The sequence below is a fragment of the Triturus cristatus genome, chromosome 2_1, assembly GCF_964204655.1.
Source record: "Triturus cristatus chromosome 2_1, aTriCri1.1, whole genome shotgun sequence".
In the NCBI taxonomy this organism is placed as follows: Eukaryota; Metazoa; Chordata; class Amphibia; order Caudata; family Salamandridae; genus Triturus; species Triturus cristatus.
Window position 1 is genome coordinate 355,774,543 of NC_140581.1, and position 16,976 is coordinate 355,791,518.

Genomic DNA, 16,976 nt, shown 5'->3' on the forward strand with positions numbered 1-16,976 from the left:
TAATTTTCTCTTCCCCGCTGCTCTCCTTTCAACCGTTAGCGCCATGACACTCCTGGGAGTAACAGTGCCCTTTTCAAATACCCCTACATAAACAATGCTGCTACATTTCCTGCCAAAAGCAGCAGATGACTTTAATAGTCACACCATAAACAACCATTTACCACTATGTAAGGTGGTAAGAAATCACTGCTCCCACTCTTCAACTATGAAATACACCAGCATGCCCAAAACTCTGGCAGAAACAGAGTCTAAACTTAGGGGCATATTTATGAGAGGAGTTGCGTCAATCTTGCACTGCAGAACAGTGACACAAGTCCAAAATGCAATTAATGAAGTCATGCAAGGCCACCTTGCATGGCCCTGAGTGACTTCATAAATCTGAAGCAACGCAATGCAGCGCAAATTGCTGCGTTGCTTTACTCTGCCCTTGGAAAGCATTCCATGGGCCTTGTGTGGTTAATCCCACACAACTCCCATGGTTTCTGAGGCATTCCCAGATTTGCCATAATAGGTAGACCTGGGAATGTGCCAAAAAGATACGCCTTCTCAGAGGAGACGCAAGGAGAAGAAATATCTTCATTTCTCCTCATTACTTCCTCTTTCTATGTGTGCTGCATACAGCAGCACACATAGAAAGAGTAATAGGCCTCTCAGGATTGTTTTTGTGCAGGAGGGTGCTCCTTCCTCCACAAAAACAATCCTGCATGCAACACATGCACCCTAGCACCATGGTGCAAGGGTGCCTGCGTTGGCACTAGCCAGCCAAAACGACGCCAGCGCAGGGACAAAGGCAGGAATGCGCCGTATTTCTTTGAATGCGGCACATTCCTGCCCTTTCTCTCTCACGCAGCGCTGCAAGGTGATTTGTTGCGTTGCGCTACATTCTCATAAATATGCCCCTTAGCGCTAACATTTTATGTGATAGAGCCCCATGTCCCACCATGTTTGATCTGAGCAAAGAAGCTGAAACAGGAAAAACTCATCTGGGAGCTTTTAACATTCAACCGGCCACTTGGTCAAAATAAAGCTTTCAGCACCATGCAACTCCTTAAACAAGAATCACACCAGTGTATACCTGAGCAACACTCCACAATAAGGCAAGTTAAACTACCAATTATGCTGCACACGTCTAAATGAGTAGCAACTTCATTAAATAAAGCACAAATCAAAAGCACACAGACTTTAGTAAGGAAGAAAAAACACACAAAATTGTCCTAATACTTTTCAACATGAAAACATACACAATAGTTTCGAAAACTAGTTTGAAGGAGGAAGTACATATGATTTTACTATATGTTAATATAGAAACGTCATGTGCATTCCTCTTCGGATCTGTGAAACTCAGAATAAAGAGATGGAATCACCAGGAATTTAGTGGCATGACCATGCGGTAGGGGCGTGGTCAGATGCCAATGGAATAGAAGACAGATTGCCGATGTCCCTGAAGACAGCAGGCACAACAAGTGACTGGAGAGCGCTTCAAACAAGAAGCCAGTTGGTAAAAATCAAGATGGCCGTCACCAGCACATGGATGGTGTCTGAACCAGAATGAAGGAGCCTGGGAAACGCACAGAGTGGGGAAGACACGGAGTGGGCACGAAAGAGGAAGTGTGGTGAATGCCCAAAGTTCGTCAGATCTTTTCTCTAGGGCAGGAGGCCAAGGGATCAGAATCTGGATGCAGAACAGCACTGAGGCACGATGATCAGGGTGGGAAAGAGATCAGTAAACTCTTGAGCACAAGTGGCTAAGATGGTGGACATAACCTGTGTCAGCCAAAGTAAAGCTCAGCCGGAGCAGTGGAGGTTGGGAAAACAGGGGCAGGAAGGATCAATGTCTTTAAGTACTGGATTAAAAACGGTGCATAATTATCTAGAGTGGGAAAAACAACTAATACAGCAGGAGAGACCCAATGCTACCACCGCCATGTGAGCATTTTAAACTTAGATACAGTGGTCTTCATTAGAAGTGCATTTGAATAAGGATCAGAGACAAAAGCATGTGATGTATTGGGTAGTAAGAAATGGAAAATGAACCACTGTGTCTGGTTTAGACAAAGTTACCAAACAAAAGCTTATAACCAGGAATTGGGAATTGATGCTTTACAGATAGTAAAATAAGTGCACGTGTTCTTTGTTAAATCCCTGATAGACAGTCTTCTCGTATTACTCCCGTACGCATCACGCTCATAGTAGATTAGATAGGTTCCTCATAACTACGGTTGGGGCGCTGAACATTAGGGGGGTAAGTTACCAGGTGCGATTCCTGTCGGATCATGCCTCTCTCCTTTTGAAATGTGACCTGGGTAGGCAGAGACCACGCGTTTCTCTGTGGAGACTCAGACCAGTGTCGCTGGGAGACTCAGAGTTCACAGCAGAAATACAAGTGGCATTGCAGGGTTACTTACAGGACAATTGAAACTCCACTGAGTGGAGAGGGGACAAATGGACCGCCTTCAAAGTGGTGGTAAGTGAGGAATGCCTTGAGAAGATTTATGATACCCGAAAAAAGCTTGAAAGGGAGCTGACAGAGGGTGAAGCCCGCCTGACTCCGCTTCAACTAAAAGAGCTGGAAGGGGAGGAAGGGCACATAGCTCTTGCAAACGCACACTGAAGGGTTGCCGAGGGCTGGGATAGGCTGGACCGTCATGTGCGATAGGACTACCGTCAGACTACACAGGGCTGGGGATCGCTCAGGTTGCATGGTGGCCTGGCTTTTGAAGTGAGAAATACGCCCAAATTAACTATTTATTTAATTTTCCCTAGTCATCGTCCATCGAAATCCCCCCCCCCACCTGGCCCCACTGCCCCGCCCCTCTTACCTGCATGGGCCGCGGCTGGATTCTGGCAGACCATATGCTGGAGACAATCATTGTTATGCTGCCAAATCCCGGCAGTGACCCATGTGATCCAGGCTCGTACTGCCCATTATCTATGCTCAACATAGATGTCAAACTACTGCAGAAGGATCTGGCACAACAACTGAGTCAGGTGGGCTCCCAGTTGGTCCACTGATCAGTGTGGCTTTATGCCAGGCAAGGGGCACCCATATGAATCTCCGGAGGCTCTCACATGTCTTACACGCCACCCGATCCGCGAGAGAAGAGGCTGCTCAGGTGACTTTAGACAGAAAAAGCCTTTGATAAACTCTCTTGAGCATATTTATGAGAAGTGCTTCAGAGAACGGGCGTTGGTCCACAGTACCTGGCTTGGATACATTTGTTGTACACCGTGCCCAGGGCTCGAGTGTTCATCGGTCGAGTGGTGTCAGAGGCGTTCAACATTGGTGCCCACTGTCCCCGCTCCTCTTTGCCCTCGCCATGGAGCCTCTGGCGCTCTATCTGAGGCACAGACTGGGCGAGTGTGTGGGTGACACAAGCCATGTAGTGTCTATGTATGCAGACGACACCCTATTATATGCAACTTACCAAGTCCAATCAGTCCATCAACTGTTACAACTTATGATCACGTTTGGGACTGTATCAGGTCTCGGAGTTAACCGCCACAAGACGGTGCTGTTTCACTTGGCAGCATTGGCCATACGCCCGGCAGCAGACATACCATAGGTGGGTCTCACTTTGGAAACGAAGCACTTCAGATTCAGGTGACACATGACGAACACCAACAATATGACCTGAACATGGGCCACATTGTGCAAGATCTTACTGGTTCGGTGGCATTCTGAAAGACTCTTGCCAATCTTGGTCATGGGGCGAGTGGCCCTTAGCAAAATGGTACTAAAACCGAGATGCTTATATGTCGTGCAGAATTCCTTTTGCTCTTTGCCAAATATACTGTTTCGACAACTCGATGGATTATTAGTCTCATTGATATGGGCAGACAAACGCAACAAAGTCAAGTTAAGAATCCTAGAACTGGACCTAGAGGATGGAGATCTAGGACTACTGGATCTCCAGTTATACTACCTAGAAAGAAAACTACAGTATGCAGCATTATGGTGTGAGGATGAATCTAACTACGAGAAGTTGCTGTCGAGACTGGTATCTCCAGCTGATCTCCCAAAATTAATAATGGGAGGACGCAGGACCCCAGTGGGTACCCCTTCCATAGTATCCAATGTTGCGCAGGCCTAGGTAAGGGCGGTAACACATGTGCCGAGATGCGCGCCATATGCTAGACTGCTCCCACTTTGGTGGCTCACACCTTCTTGAGTTTTAAGAACTCCATGAATGCAACACCATGGATAGAGGGACAATTCCGGATTGCAGGGGACCTTTATTTTAACAACTCCTTTATAACTCTAGCCGAAGCAGGTGAGCTGTTTGGGGTTCGCCTAAGACAGTACGTACAATACGCTGGTATATCACACAAAGCCCACAATATATGGACCGGTTTCCCTGATAATTCGGAGGAATCTCAGGTATAGGTTATACTGGAGCCGGGCTCACATTGGGGCCTTATATCCCGTATCTATGCGGCCCTGAAGGGAGACAGGCAGATTGATATTACTAGGACCCGCACCATGTGGGAAGGTGATCTGATTCCCCACTCACAGATGAGGAGTGGAGGCTGGCCAGGGCACAGGCGGGGGACACTGCTAGCAATGCTCGATTCAAGTGAACCAATTTTACTACCTACCAGGGCGTATCTGACCCCTCAGAGGCTTGATAGAATGTATCCAACGCATGCATCTGACTGTCTGCGGTGTGAGGTGTCATCTGCCGGTTTTATCCTGATCACCTGGAGTTGCAGGGCACTACATCAGTACTGGAAGCAAGTCTCCTGCTCGGTGAGCCGGATTACGGTCATACGTGTGGCCCAGTCCATCCAGCACTGCCTTCTGCCACTCCATACGGATAGAAGGAAAAAGAGTTACTAGTGCGCTCTCTTTGGCCTGGTGCTCGCCAGGTGCCATACTGCCATTCTCTGGGCACCGGCAGCGCCCCCAACCCATTGCAAGTGGCGGATGGACGTACTGGAAGGGGCGGTAGCAGAGGAATTACGTCTACGAAGCGCTCTACGGAGCGCCCCCACCCCACCATGTTACACAAGTCTCTTCAACAAGGATCCTTTGGAGCAAGGCTGCTCCTTTCCCAGAGCTACTGTAAAAATACTGCAAAATTTTCTCTTTTTTTATGCTTGAAAATGTTAATAAAGAGATATATTTTTTAATTTTAAAGAAAAATCCTTGCAAGAAAAGTCTGTTTGTAAGATGTAACTATTTCCAATAGCAGCAAAGTGTATATTGCAACATAAAATCACGTGTGGAAAAACAAAGCTAGCGCTGTCAAATGCCTCCAGTACGCAAGCACCGTGTCTACCGGCCCGGTGCAGCCTCCAGCACGCACCTGCGACCCACAGCGGGAGGGCAGCCTCCATTAGGCAATCTTTAACTTGCACTGCAAGCAAAGCACTCCAGTTCAGTGGAGCCCGTGCCTGGGGTGGAGCGCGGATCACTGGAGCAAACCTGAAAGCGAGTTCTTTCAAAACAAGCTGCCGGGGTCATATCTTTAGAGATCTAATTGCAGCCAAATGGCCGGACCTGCAGCATACTTCAGGTCGCCATTCGAGTTATAGTCCTTTAATAGGTGTGGCGATCTGATAAGCGCGCGCAGTGCTCCCTTGTCATAGGGAGGCCACGGCTAAAGGCCAGAGCCTGGGAAGGCACACGGGCGGGAACGAGCACCGGAGGACGTACGAGGAAAAGAAAAGAGGACTTTCCTACTCTAGTCGAGAACAGGAACAGTTGCTGCAGCGAAATAGATCCAATAGTGGCAGCATCAACCGCCCCCTACTCTCTGCACTTCCAAAAACAGGAAGGGGCATTGACTTGTATGCAGCATTTGGGCCGCCCACGAGCTACAGCTGAAGGTCCGAGAATTGTATAATTGTCCCTCGGGGGGGGGGGCACCCCTACTTCCTGGTATCCGAACTAAGGCAGCACGCGAGGGGTAGCCGCTAGCCGCATCCTAGGTAGTGGGAAATAATGGCATTTATAAAGCATACACCGCACAGAAGGGCTGGTGCCACCTTCGACCCTGGAGAGTCCGTCTAGTAGAGGCAAAACTGACAGTCCTGAAGATGGCCGCGCGCGCCCCTGAGACTTTGGGAGGCCGCCTAGGCATGCACCTCTGGCCAATACCTGGGCGGGGTGTTACTGCTCTCCCTTGTGTAATCAGGACAGTCGTGTACAAGCCACACACTTTCTGTGCTACTACTGCGCTGCTGAGCCTTGAAGTGCAGGCTTGACGGCCACAAATCCTTACCAAGTACAACTGCCATTTAGTAGCCCCCAAGAAACGTGGTCCACAGACAAGTCTATTGCTGGCCCAATCTACCCGCTCAAACCGGGGTACCACCTACTCCAGACACACTGAGGGGCAGGGGAGGGGGGGAGCTCTGACCTGCACCGAATTTCCTCGCCCAACATACTCCTTGCTAAGTGCACAGCTACACACCGTGCTTTGAATGGTCGGGTACTGAGACATGCACGTCTTTATTTTGAAACGGAGAACACCTGCAATTCTCAGCAGATGTACAATAGTTTTAATTGAAGTGTGTCAGCCCCTCACAGTAGTAAACAGGTTCTCTGGGACAGTGAATACCTAGACTCAGGGCTTTAAGTGGGGTGAAAAAAGTGTGTATGGGGGGTTAAAGGGGCATGGCCTATGCTATTAAGATGTGGCTTAAACATGTAAATTAAATATGTACCAGTCCAAATTTGTTCCACTCCTCAAGTATTTTGGTTCCTCTGTGAGCTTTCTGTTAGCTGTTGCATCCAAATATATATGACAACAAATTACGTACACCTAAAGCCAGAGAGGACTATTAGCTTTGTCAGTGGCTGTTGTTTAAAATAAATAACAACAATGATTTTGTTGGAAATAATAATGAAAAGGTTTGAATTCCAATACTGTGATACTGAATTAAAAACATTACTGAGGCCTATGTGGAAGAGGTCTTCATAGTGTCTTAATCCCTTTGGTTAGGTTCAGTCTATGGGGGATATCTTCTCCACCTGCATATCTCACACCTTGTCTCTTTTCTCTTCAGCACCCTCTTTTCACTCTCTCCTGAATGCACTTCCTTGCACCTCTTTCACTTCAACACCCTCGGAAACACACAATGCACCCACTCACCTGCAAGCAATGCATTTTCTTTTGCCTTGTCAAAATATTGATAACTGTGTACCTCCTTCACACACATTTGCAAAGAATCACAAAACGAATATGTGACCACTGCTCTATCTGCTCTGCAGAGAGGCCAAGGACTGGATGACCATGTAATTCCAAACACTGACGCACTGTGAGAAACTCACACTGTCCTCAGTCTCAACTTCAGAGCTCTCAATATGGCCCATTATAAACACCATGGAGTGACTCAGTTCAAAGGAGGCACTATGCAAGGCTAATATGCTGCACACAAAAAATACAGAAACACAACATCCTGGAAATAACAAACACTGTTAGGGAATGAAAGATTAAGTAACATGTAAACTATAAACAGGACCTATATCACTGACATGGATCACCTAAATATTTTTTATATTAATTGTTCAGAAATGAATCCTTGTTTTTGTCACTAAATTAAGGACATGAAATAGGGCCTGATACGGACCCGCTTCAATGCTAGTTTTTACTTACTACCAGGGCTGAGAACCAGATGGACCCTGCCCACTTAATGCGCTACCTACACTTCTATATTTCCATTCTAAGCACTGGGTACACATTGCTCAATCAACCCAAACAGCTCTCTAATTTAGCAGCAGTCGAATGCCCCAGAACACAACATTTAATTTCATGAACACATTTTCTGAAATGACACTACAGCTTCAGGCCAAAGTCAACAAAATCCTGATCATAAGCGACTTAAACCTACGTTATGAGTCGACAAGTCTGACTCAAAACCTATAGAGGATCTCGTAAAAAATATGCAGGCACTAGGTTTCGTACAGTTAGTGGACAGGCGAATGCACACCACCTGCCACAAAGTAGAAACGTCAAACTTAGTGGAGCAACCACAGATATTTATTATTTATTGTGGAGTTTTGCATAGCGCTGCATGTTGCCCATTTGTAACTTCAGCAATCTTGCAGGTAGTGACATAACATGATTGCTTGAAGGGAAGTTAGTATGTAGTTAGGCATGGTCAGATCACTACTTTGTGTAAATTAAACTGACCATACAAATCCATCACTTGGCACAGGAAATTCACGTCTACTATCCTTAAAACGTCATTCCAAATGAATAAACTCTATGAGAAACTCAAGGCAGGCATGGAAGCAACTAATACCTGGTTAAGAGGATAACTAGGTGAAATGAAAAATGCTAACCCCAGCATGAAATATCAACAACAGAAATCTAAGACCATAGAAAACAAAGGTCACTGTAAAACACGTAGCAGAGGCTACCTCATTCTAATCAAGGGAGCCAAAACACTTTATTTACTAAACATCTTAAAAAAGCATCTAATGGAACAGGACATCTTCACTATTTACCATAGAAAATCTAAGCCAGATGACTTGAAATGTGACCCTTGCGTTATTTAACAACAACGCAAAGAGCATGTCAACTCTTCAAATCAAAAACTGCCAAATTTGGGATAGTCTCCAAAACACTGGCATAACTTACCATCCCACTTACTTCAAAACCAATGCTACAATCAGCATTCTCCTCATTTACAAACTTATGGAGACCTCCAAGTGTTGGGCATGTCATCCAGGACAATAACATCCAAGTCACCCATGGACCCTTCCTCAGTGTCATGCTTCAAATAATGTCTCCTTTCTTAAGCAATGGACTCCACAAACACGATAAATGCCTCCCTCAGTTCCAGATTTGTGCCCAGTTTCTTCAAGCATGGCGTCATCACTCCTTCTTAAAAAAGCCAAACGGCAATCCTAAAATCTTGTGCAACTATAGTCCTATCTCCAACCGCCCCTTTCCTAGCAAGATCATGGAAAGCGAGATAACTTAACAAGTGCAAAACTAAGTTAAACTAAATACGATTCCCCATGACCCTCAGTCAGGATCTAGACGCACAACGGTATGGATCAGCTGTAGCCAATCTAAATGAAAAGCTTCTCCTTGTCATGGATAAAGATTCGAAATCTATTCTACACCTTGAACTCTCTGCTGCCTATAACACTGCTAACAACACCATACTGCTGGAAAGGATGGTAAATTAGGCTGACATAATCAGACATCCTTTGTTACAGGTTCAATCACTTATCCACATTTTCAACGAAAAAATTAGGATCGGATTGATGTAGTTGTCCATGTGCCAGGTATCCTATGGTGCTTCCTATGCATATAGTCCCTCTCCTTCCTGGTGTATCTTGTTTATATATACACTCCATGGCAGAGGTGAACTTCCAAATGTACGTAGATGACTCTTCTATCTAGGCAGTCAAACAAATAATACCCCATCACTCAGCATTTGGACCATGTGCTCCAATGTATAAAGGAGCGCTAACTTTGCCTAACATACAACTTAGATCCCAAGCAGTAGGAACCACTCCCTGAACTACCTAAAAAGTCAGAAACCAAGGGATAATTTTGGACTCCAAACTTTCCCTCACACACTGCCCCCAAAATCAACAACAATCTCTTTACTCTTTGTGGCAATAGATGTAATAAATAACATCAAAATATTCAAATACACAGGAGTATACAAATTCGCTCCATATGTAGCTCACATTGTGGTAAAAACAAAACAAAAAATTAGAAATTATTAATAACATTATGGCACATATTTTGCAGTCAGTCATCTTCTAGTTGGGGCACTAGGAAAGAATATCCCTTCTAAAAATTCTGGTCTCAGCTTCACCAAGCCTGTTTCAATGTGAGAAATGCAAACCAAATCTAACTTGCTAAACAAAAATATATTGAGGGTTCATCTAATATGCAGCAAAGTTTTAAAGCTTGTGGGCAAGATATAATGGTAAACAATTTTAATAGCGAAACAAGCGATTTGTGACGTTCCAAATAGCATAAAGTGCAATGTCATCTCTTGGCCCCCAACTAACAACCACAAACATCATTATTTGGCATCAAACTGTTCTATTCTACCATATAGTCTTTGATTGGGAGGTTGCCAAGTATAACTTGTATATATAAAGCGCGTCATTGCTGTGGATATAACCAGTCAAGATATTGCTCAAATCCGCATCGTAATATGAGGCAAAGATAGTTAAGAGTCTGTCAACAAAGAAGTGCTATTTAAGCAGAAATATGTTTAAGCTTTAGGGGCCAAACACTCGTGATTAACTTGCTGGATTGATTCCGGTCTGTTATCAATATGATTGTTCAATATGTGTCCCAACTCAAAGTCATGAGGAAACATCTCACATGTACTGCCCAACAGTTGTTAGCACCCAATCCTTCCCAATACCCCCACCCCACCCAGAGAGTAGAGCCTCTAGTCTACTGTGGTATTTAGGAATGTTTCCCCAATGTGGTTTCTTCACACTCAGAGAAAACACAACACCGGACGTACTGCAATTATATTCTAAACTGGTTTGATGCCAAGCCCCAGGTACAGTGATGCTAAGGGAGTACCGTGGCGTAACTTCTATATAGAACTTAGAAGCCTGTTCTCGATTATTTGAAGGTTTCTTGTATTAGCACATATCCAGTGTCCAGCTCCTTATATGGCTGAGGCAACAACCTTTGCCTGTGCACCTCTAGATTTACGCAGAGGGGTTGGCTACCAACCTTATGCTTTAAACTCAGGGCAGCATTGGTAGTTCACTTAAAGACACCAGCAGCATACGCTAGGTGTACATGCTGGTCTAGTTTCCGGCTAAAATGTATACTAAGGTTGTCGAAAAAGTTCCACATTCTAATTGTTGCTAGTTGATTGGAACATGTCTTCTTCAAACTGGGCTCGATTCATCATCACTGCTTACGTTTTGCCAACATTAATTATAGGATCTTATTCCATAAATAATTATTAAATGTATCCATTTGTTTATGCATGTCGTTTTCAGTTAATGATAACAACATAGCATTGTCTGCAAAACTTAATATCAGTATTTCTTCGTCGAATAGCTTGGCTACATCAGGATTGGATTTCCACAAGTAACGTTTAACATGGTTTTAAAAATGGTTGATCAATACTGAGGCTAACAAACAGCTTTGGTGGGCACCCGCCCAGTGTCAAAGCTACTGTTACATTCTCCAGCAAAATAAATATCCTTCCAGGTGGCAATATACAAGAGAGAAGGAAATGCAGTTTAAGGAGGTTCACATTAAGTTGACATTCAGATACCAGTGCTCTCATTTCACTATTTTTCATATCACATTTCACGCCCCTGCCATATCCCGACTGCCCCAAAGTTAATGCTTTGGCTTTGAAATCCCTGTTTTCCCTCTAGGCGAGTTCTTGGTCTGATAGTGTATTCACCCTAGTTGACCTGTACATTCGGTCTGCACTCATAGTCAACTTCTAGTCAATAGTTACATTTTGATCATAACTTGATCGTTCTATGTTAAAAGTTCCAGTCACTTAGCCCCAACAACATTATTAGTAATTTAAATTATCAACAATCAAAAGAAACGTCCATTCACAAGCATAGGGAAAACCCCTTGAACTAAAAGTATAAATGTTTTAGGGCATTTAAAGGCATTCAAAGCGAGTACAAAAATCACTACTCATGCTAAGTTTATTTGATTAGCAAATTACTTTTTTATTATATTATGGTTATATTGAACATCAATTTTCACTCTGGTGTATGTATTTAGACGTTCAATATTTCACTAGTGGTAACTTTTATTCCACAATGCATTTCAATATGAAACCTTCATGGTGAGCGTGAAACTATGACATTCAATTTAATCTTTGTTTTGTATGATACAAATATATGGTTCACAACCTACAAGGGTAAAGCATTAATTGTTATAGCTTTACATTTGTTAGCCTAAACTTGTAGTTTTGTCTTGCTTAATAGGTTAGGCTACAAATTGCGCTATTGATTTCAAAATATGGGTTACACAATCAATGGACCGTATTCACTATTTTATTTTGAAACTGATAGTTTAACACTCCTGGTGAAGGTTTCCTTCTGAAAGGAATTGAGCAATGTGAGTTACTATCAGATATGTGTGTATTATAAAAATAATTATAATAATTTGCCAATCAATGCACCTGTTTAGCTGGAGTGATGTTTATATTTCTTTGACATTTATTCTCTCATTTATAGGTTTATGCATTGATTTTCCCAAGTAAATGCGCACATTCTTAACTGATCTCTAATCAGTTAAATTGCAATGAATAGTCTCCTAAGATGCCAGGAAAGAAGACATCACTGGTTATGTTCTGTTATTTATTTATTTATTGCAAAAAATATCTTTAGTGCAACACTAGCCTGAATGACAATGAAGCTCTTCACAATATACTGTATGAAAGACAATTAATAGGAATAGTACAAGATCTGTTAACAAACCAAAGACCCATGGAACAAGAAGCGGTAATCTTGTAAGCTGATTCATTAAAAGGTGGGTCTTTGAACACTTCCTAAAAGGGTTTAGAAGGCTATGGCTCTTCCAAACTCCTATAGCAAATAGTAACAGAGTCTTGAAGCTAGACATGAGAATGATTGGTACAGAGTGTTGTTCTTTTGGGTAAAAGGAATCTTTAGTGATCATCTGTTTCATACCTAGAGGGTCCACAGTTACTATTAACTAAGATTTTGTTTTGGAAACATTAAGACGAACTCGGGTGAACTTTGGGAGGAAACAGTGAGGTTTATGAGGACCAGCATGAGGTGGTCTCATCGTTTTGCTGCTGAGGCAAACCACATAGGAAATATGTATTACATGCGATCCTTTAAGAGGCACTGACCTTTTCAGAAAACGTATGACTTCCCTACTGGTTAGTCTATTAAAAGGGAGGTTGGGTGGTCACACTCAGTTGCACAAGTGTATTATCTTGGAAAAATTGAGGTATGTTCCTATACACGAATCCTATCATAGGCGGGCGTTGTGACCCAGACTATTTCTCCAATTATGAATCCAGGACACATGGGTTCCAAGAAAATCAACTTTGCCTAACTAAATTCAATCATTTTCAGCTAATCACTTAATCTCACTGTGGCTCAGTATTCATTTGTTTGAGAAAAACTGGATACACACAGAAACAAGTTACATTTCTGAATTAGGTTTTATGTAATTAAGGGCTAATTATAACCAGGTAAAATACTGAACAGAAAAAACAACATTTGGTGTGTTTTTTTCTATCATCAGAGACCACATAAGGCTTTTTTATTATTTTAGTTTCCATCATGTTTTCTGTTATTCTCTGAGAATCAATATTTATGCCTGCATTTACTTCTCTATAGACTTCTGTTGCCTACTGCGAGGGTAGAAAAAGTAACCCAATAATTGATGGTGTTTATTCTGTTCGCCAAATGTTTGCACAGACCTTGTACATACTTTGCAAGGGCATTTCTCTTGACATCTGTGTTTCATGACTTTAATGGTGCCCTGGGCACACACTTTATGACATACAAGTAAATAGGGCAATCAAGGGGATGAGATATGGTAAGGATTTAAAAGGTCATGCTGATTAGGAACTATATAAATGTCTAATTGAGGCAACAATGAGCACGTGAGAACAAGTTGTAGTGAAGTACATTTTAACTATTCTTGTTAGACATGCGCCCATCTCTCTGCGCTCGTCTATTGGGAATTTCTCTATGACAGGCATACCTTCGTAATAATAATCATAATAATAATAATAAATTGATCGATTCTGGTTGATATTTTGTGTGGAAGGGGTCTCCTTCGGCAAGGGGTCTCCTTGCCCAAACCCATGGAATGGGTTTGGGCAGTGTTACCATGGCGGCATTTGTTTCTACATCTGTTATAATGGTCAGGCAGTGGCTTGCTACCTTGTGTTCTTTTTGCACATTTGTGAAATAAATAAGGCAATTCACATTTCCTTTGCACTTTAACAAAAAAAGGCATGGGCACTAGTGACGTGACATCTTTACACTGAATTTCTGGGAAGCAGCATGCAACACACGTGACAGTTCTTTGCATTTCAATGTAAGAGCATGTACCCCATTTAATAGTATGTGTTTTTCCACAGGCACGGAATGGGCTTGGCACTACACTTTTTTTGCATCTCTACGGAGAATAATTTTGCATGGATGATTGTGCAAAGTTCTTATTTAGTGACAGACTAATAGGAGGTTTTTGATAGGCAGATTATTACACAATTTCTTTGCAATGTCACAGAATGGATTTGCCTTAGAAGGGATTTCAGTGCTTTGACGTAATGAGTTATATCACTTGAAGTGGTGCACACTGTGACTTTACTTGAATGAAGTATCATACAAGAAGCACTGCATGTTTCATTGCCACTCATAAGAATTGGCGGCACGTAGCTTTACCATTTCTTGGTTTTGCCACAGAATTAGATACAGCACTCAGAGCTTTAGATTACTTTATGAAGTGCCATGAAATAAGTGTTGTTAATTGACACTACACATTTCATCACTTGCTCAGAATTGAATTCCACATTCCCATCACCTTACATGATCTTCTTCTGATATAAATTTGGAGCTTGTGTTATTATTTTCTTTGTGGTGCAGAGAATCAATCAAGGGCAGAGACACTGTTCCTCAGCACATTTGTTCTGTTCGCCCACCTAATCTTCACACGGCAGTGATAATTTCTTGCACTCTCAAAGATTCCAATTTGCCATGGGTGGCATAGTTGTATATTCCCACAGATTCATTTCAGTGGAACCTAATGAGATATTTACTGCTCCCAATGTCTTTTGCACCTCTTGCCTTTAATGTGCTGCTTGTGTTAATATGGTTTCTTTGCACTTGATATAATTTTGGAATGTGTGTTTCTGCAAATTCTAAATCTGCTTTTGGCATATCCATTATGGCACGTTTTCTGTACACATACTCACTTTTGCATGAGTGGCCTTAAGTTCTTTCTATTCGTACACTGAAACAAATTCGGCCTTCATATACAACTTGCTGCTCATAGCTTTGTAATTTGTTGGTGGTTTCGCAGAATGAAATTTGACTGTCATGGCAATGTGTATTTGATTCATTGCTCCATAGATAATTGTTAAATGTTGTGTTTGCGCTTGTGCACAATCACATTGGAAACTTCTGGCATTGTGTGTGTGGTTTTTTTTTTAATATTTCAGACTTTCAACACGTGGGAATCTGTTTTATATATAGCTCCACCGATAACACTTGACTCTTATGCCATTGTGCTTACAAAGAATACTATTTGACTCTCTCGACAATAAGCATTCTCTTCACTCTTCCACGAAACAGGGTGATAACTTTTATTTGCACTGCTACAAAAATGCTTCCTGTAGTTATGGCATTGAATTTGCCTTTACACATTCAACAAGTCATGCCTGCCACATGTGGCAATGTACGTTCATAAGAAGTCCCACTGAATAACACCTGTCTGACCTAGCATTACACATTGACTTCACTGTTCCACGTAAAAGGACTCGGAAATTGTGGCACTGCACAATATTTTTTAACTAATACATCTTCTACAAATTACACAAATGTGTTTTTGTGTGTTTCGTTTGCACTTGCACTATAATAACTTCATCACTTGCGTAACTGCATGTTTCCATTGATAAAAGGAAAAGTTAACATAAATTCATGCCAGTCCCAAACAAACTAGAAGATGACCTCGGGGGCCATCAAACAGTGGCTATTGTGGATCTCGGTGAGATCAAAATCATTATTTTGACTGAATTGCACATCATAAAGTAAAATTAGGGCAGATGTCAGCTTACGGTAATATGAGCATGAATGAATCAAAGAATGTAACAATGCAGAAAGTTGACATACCAGATAATCCATGTACACATGTAGTGAAAGCAGCAGCCGGCTCTTGCCGCAGGTTAGTTCGTGCCCTGCACTCCTTTACAATGGGAGGTGGGTGTGATCAGCGGTTCCCTGTGCTGCCGCCTCCTACTTCTGCAGCACTGTATGTTGGTGCAGTAGGCAGGACGCTCCGCCCGATTCTGCTCCCGATCCTTGTCCTTTCCTCGGCCTGGGGATCAGCAAGCAGCGACAAAGGAAGGGGCAGGTACACTGGAAGAACCCCCGCCTGGTTCCTTTAGCGTGCACTCAGTCTGACACACACCAAGAGCTATTGCACCCGAGTGGGGAGGAAGCTGGCCAAGCATCCGAGGCAGCGCGCACCACGCACGCGCCGCACACTGTCAACACAGAGAATGCGCGCGCCGGCCACCGCTCTTCTCCAAGGTTTTCAGTGACGTATACACGTGTACGCGTACGCTCAGCTCTCAGAAAGCGATAGTCGTGCACGCCTCTGTGCTTCTTGGCGTGCGCCTCGCTAGCTGACAAGCTCTCGAGCATTGGGACCTTTTACGCATGCGTAGAAAGGCTTTCAAAACCCTCAAGGCTCACAACACGCTTCAGCGATTCAGGAAACGCAAGGCGTTTTTTGCCCGACCTTCTTAGTTGGGGCGGGATGGGAGCAACCCTGATCACCTGATCAAGCACGTGGGTATAAGTTGACAAAGGCTTTTAAAGCTGTATGGTGTAGCAATATCTGAGCCAGGTTTATGACTTTCCTTGCCCGATAGATGCAAGTAAACTTGGCCTTTCCCTGCTGCACTAATTGGCCCATGATGGTGTCAGTTTAATGAGGGGAGGAGGGAACATGGGTGGCCATAATTCAAACACGCATTGGTGAAGCCAGTAGGTCTCGCCTGGGTCTTAAGTGGGATGGAAAAAGTGAAGGTCTCTAAAAGGGGCAAACACAAAACACACACAAAAAAAAATAGATAAATAAATTATGGATGCAACTTCTTTTGGATAAAAGTTCCAAAATCTAACAACCATACAGGTTTTTTACGCAAACGTTTGGTCTCTTGACAATTTGCATCTTTTTGGCATGCACTATAAATGACAGGGTTACAGGGTAACACAACTTTGTGGTGTAGCGGTCTAGTCTGCGACGCACACTGCGTGTGACGTCAGCGGACATCCGGCAGCG

At 43.1% G+C, this 16,976-nt stretch overlaps 1 protein-coding gene across 8 annotated transcripts in view; it reads right to left on the minus strand.

Moving 5' to 3' along the window:
- Positions 1–16,394, minus strand: part of ARL15 (ARF like GTPase 15) — a 1,560,154-nt gene extending 1,543,760 nt beyond the window's left edge. For 2 of the 8 annotated variants that reach the window (XM_085631277.1, XM_085631271.1), the window contains exon 1: positions 15,800–16,355. In XM_085631277.1, the coding sequence (XP_085487403.1) occupies positions 15,800–15,811 (12 nt within the window). In that variant the 5' untranslated portion in view covers positions 15,812–16,355. Of the gene's footprint in view, positions 1–15,799 lie in introns of all 8 variants that reach the window. The other 6 variants (XM_085631270.1, XM_085631276.1, XM_085631265.1 and 3 more) reach the window with 6 other exon arrangements.
- Between the last annotated feature and the right edge of the window lie 582 nt (positions 16,395–16,976).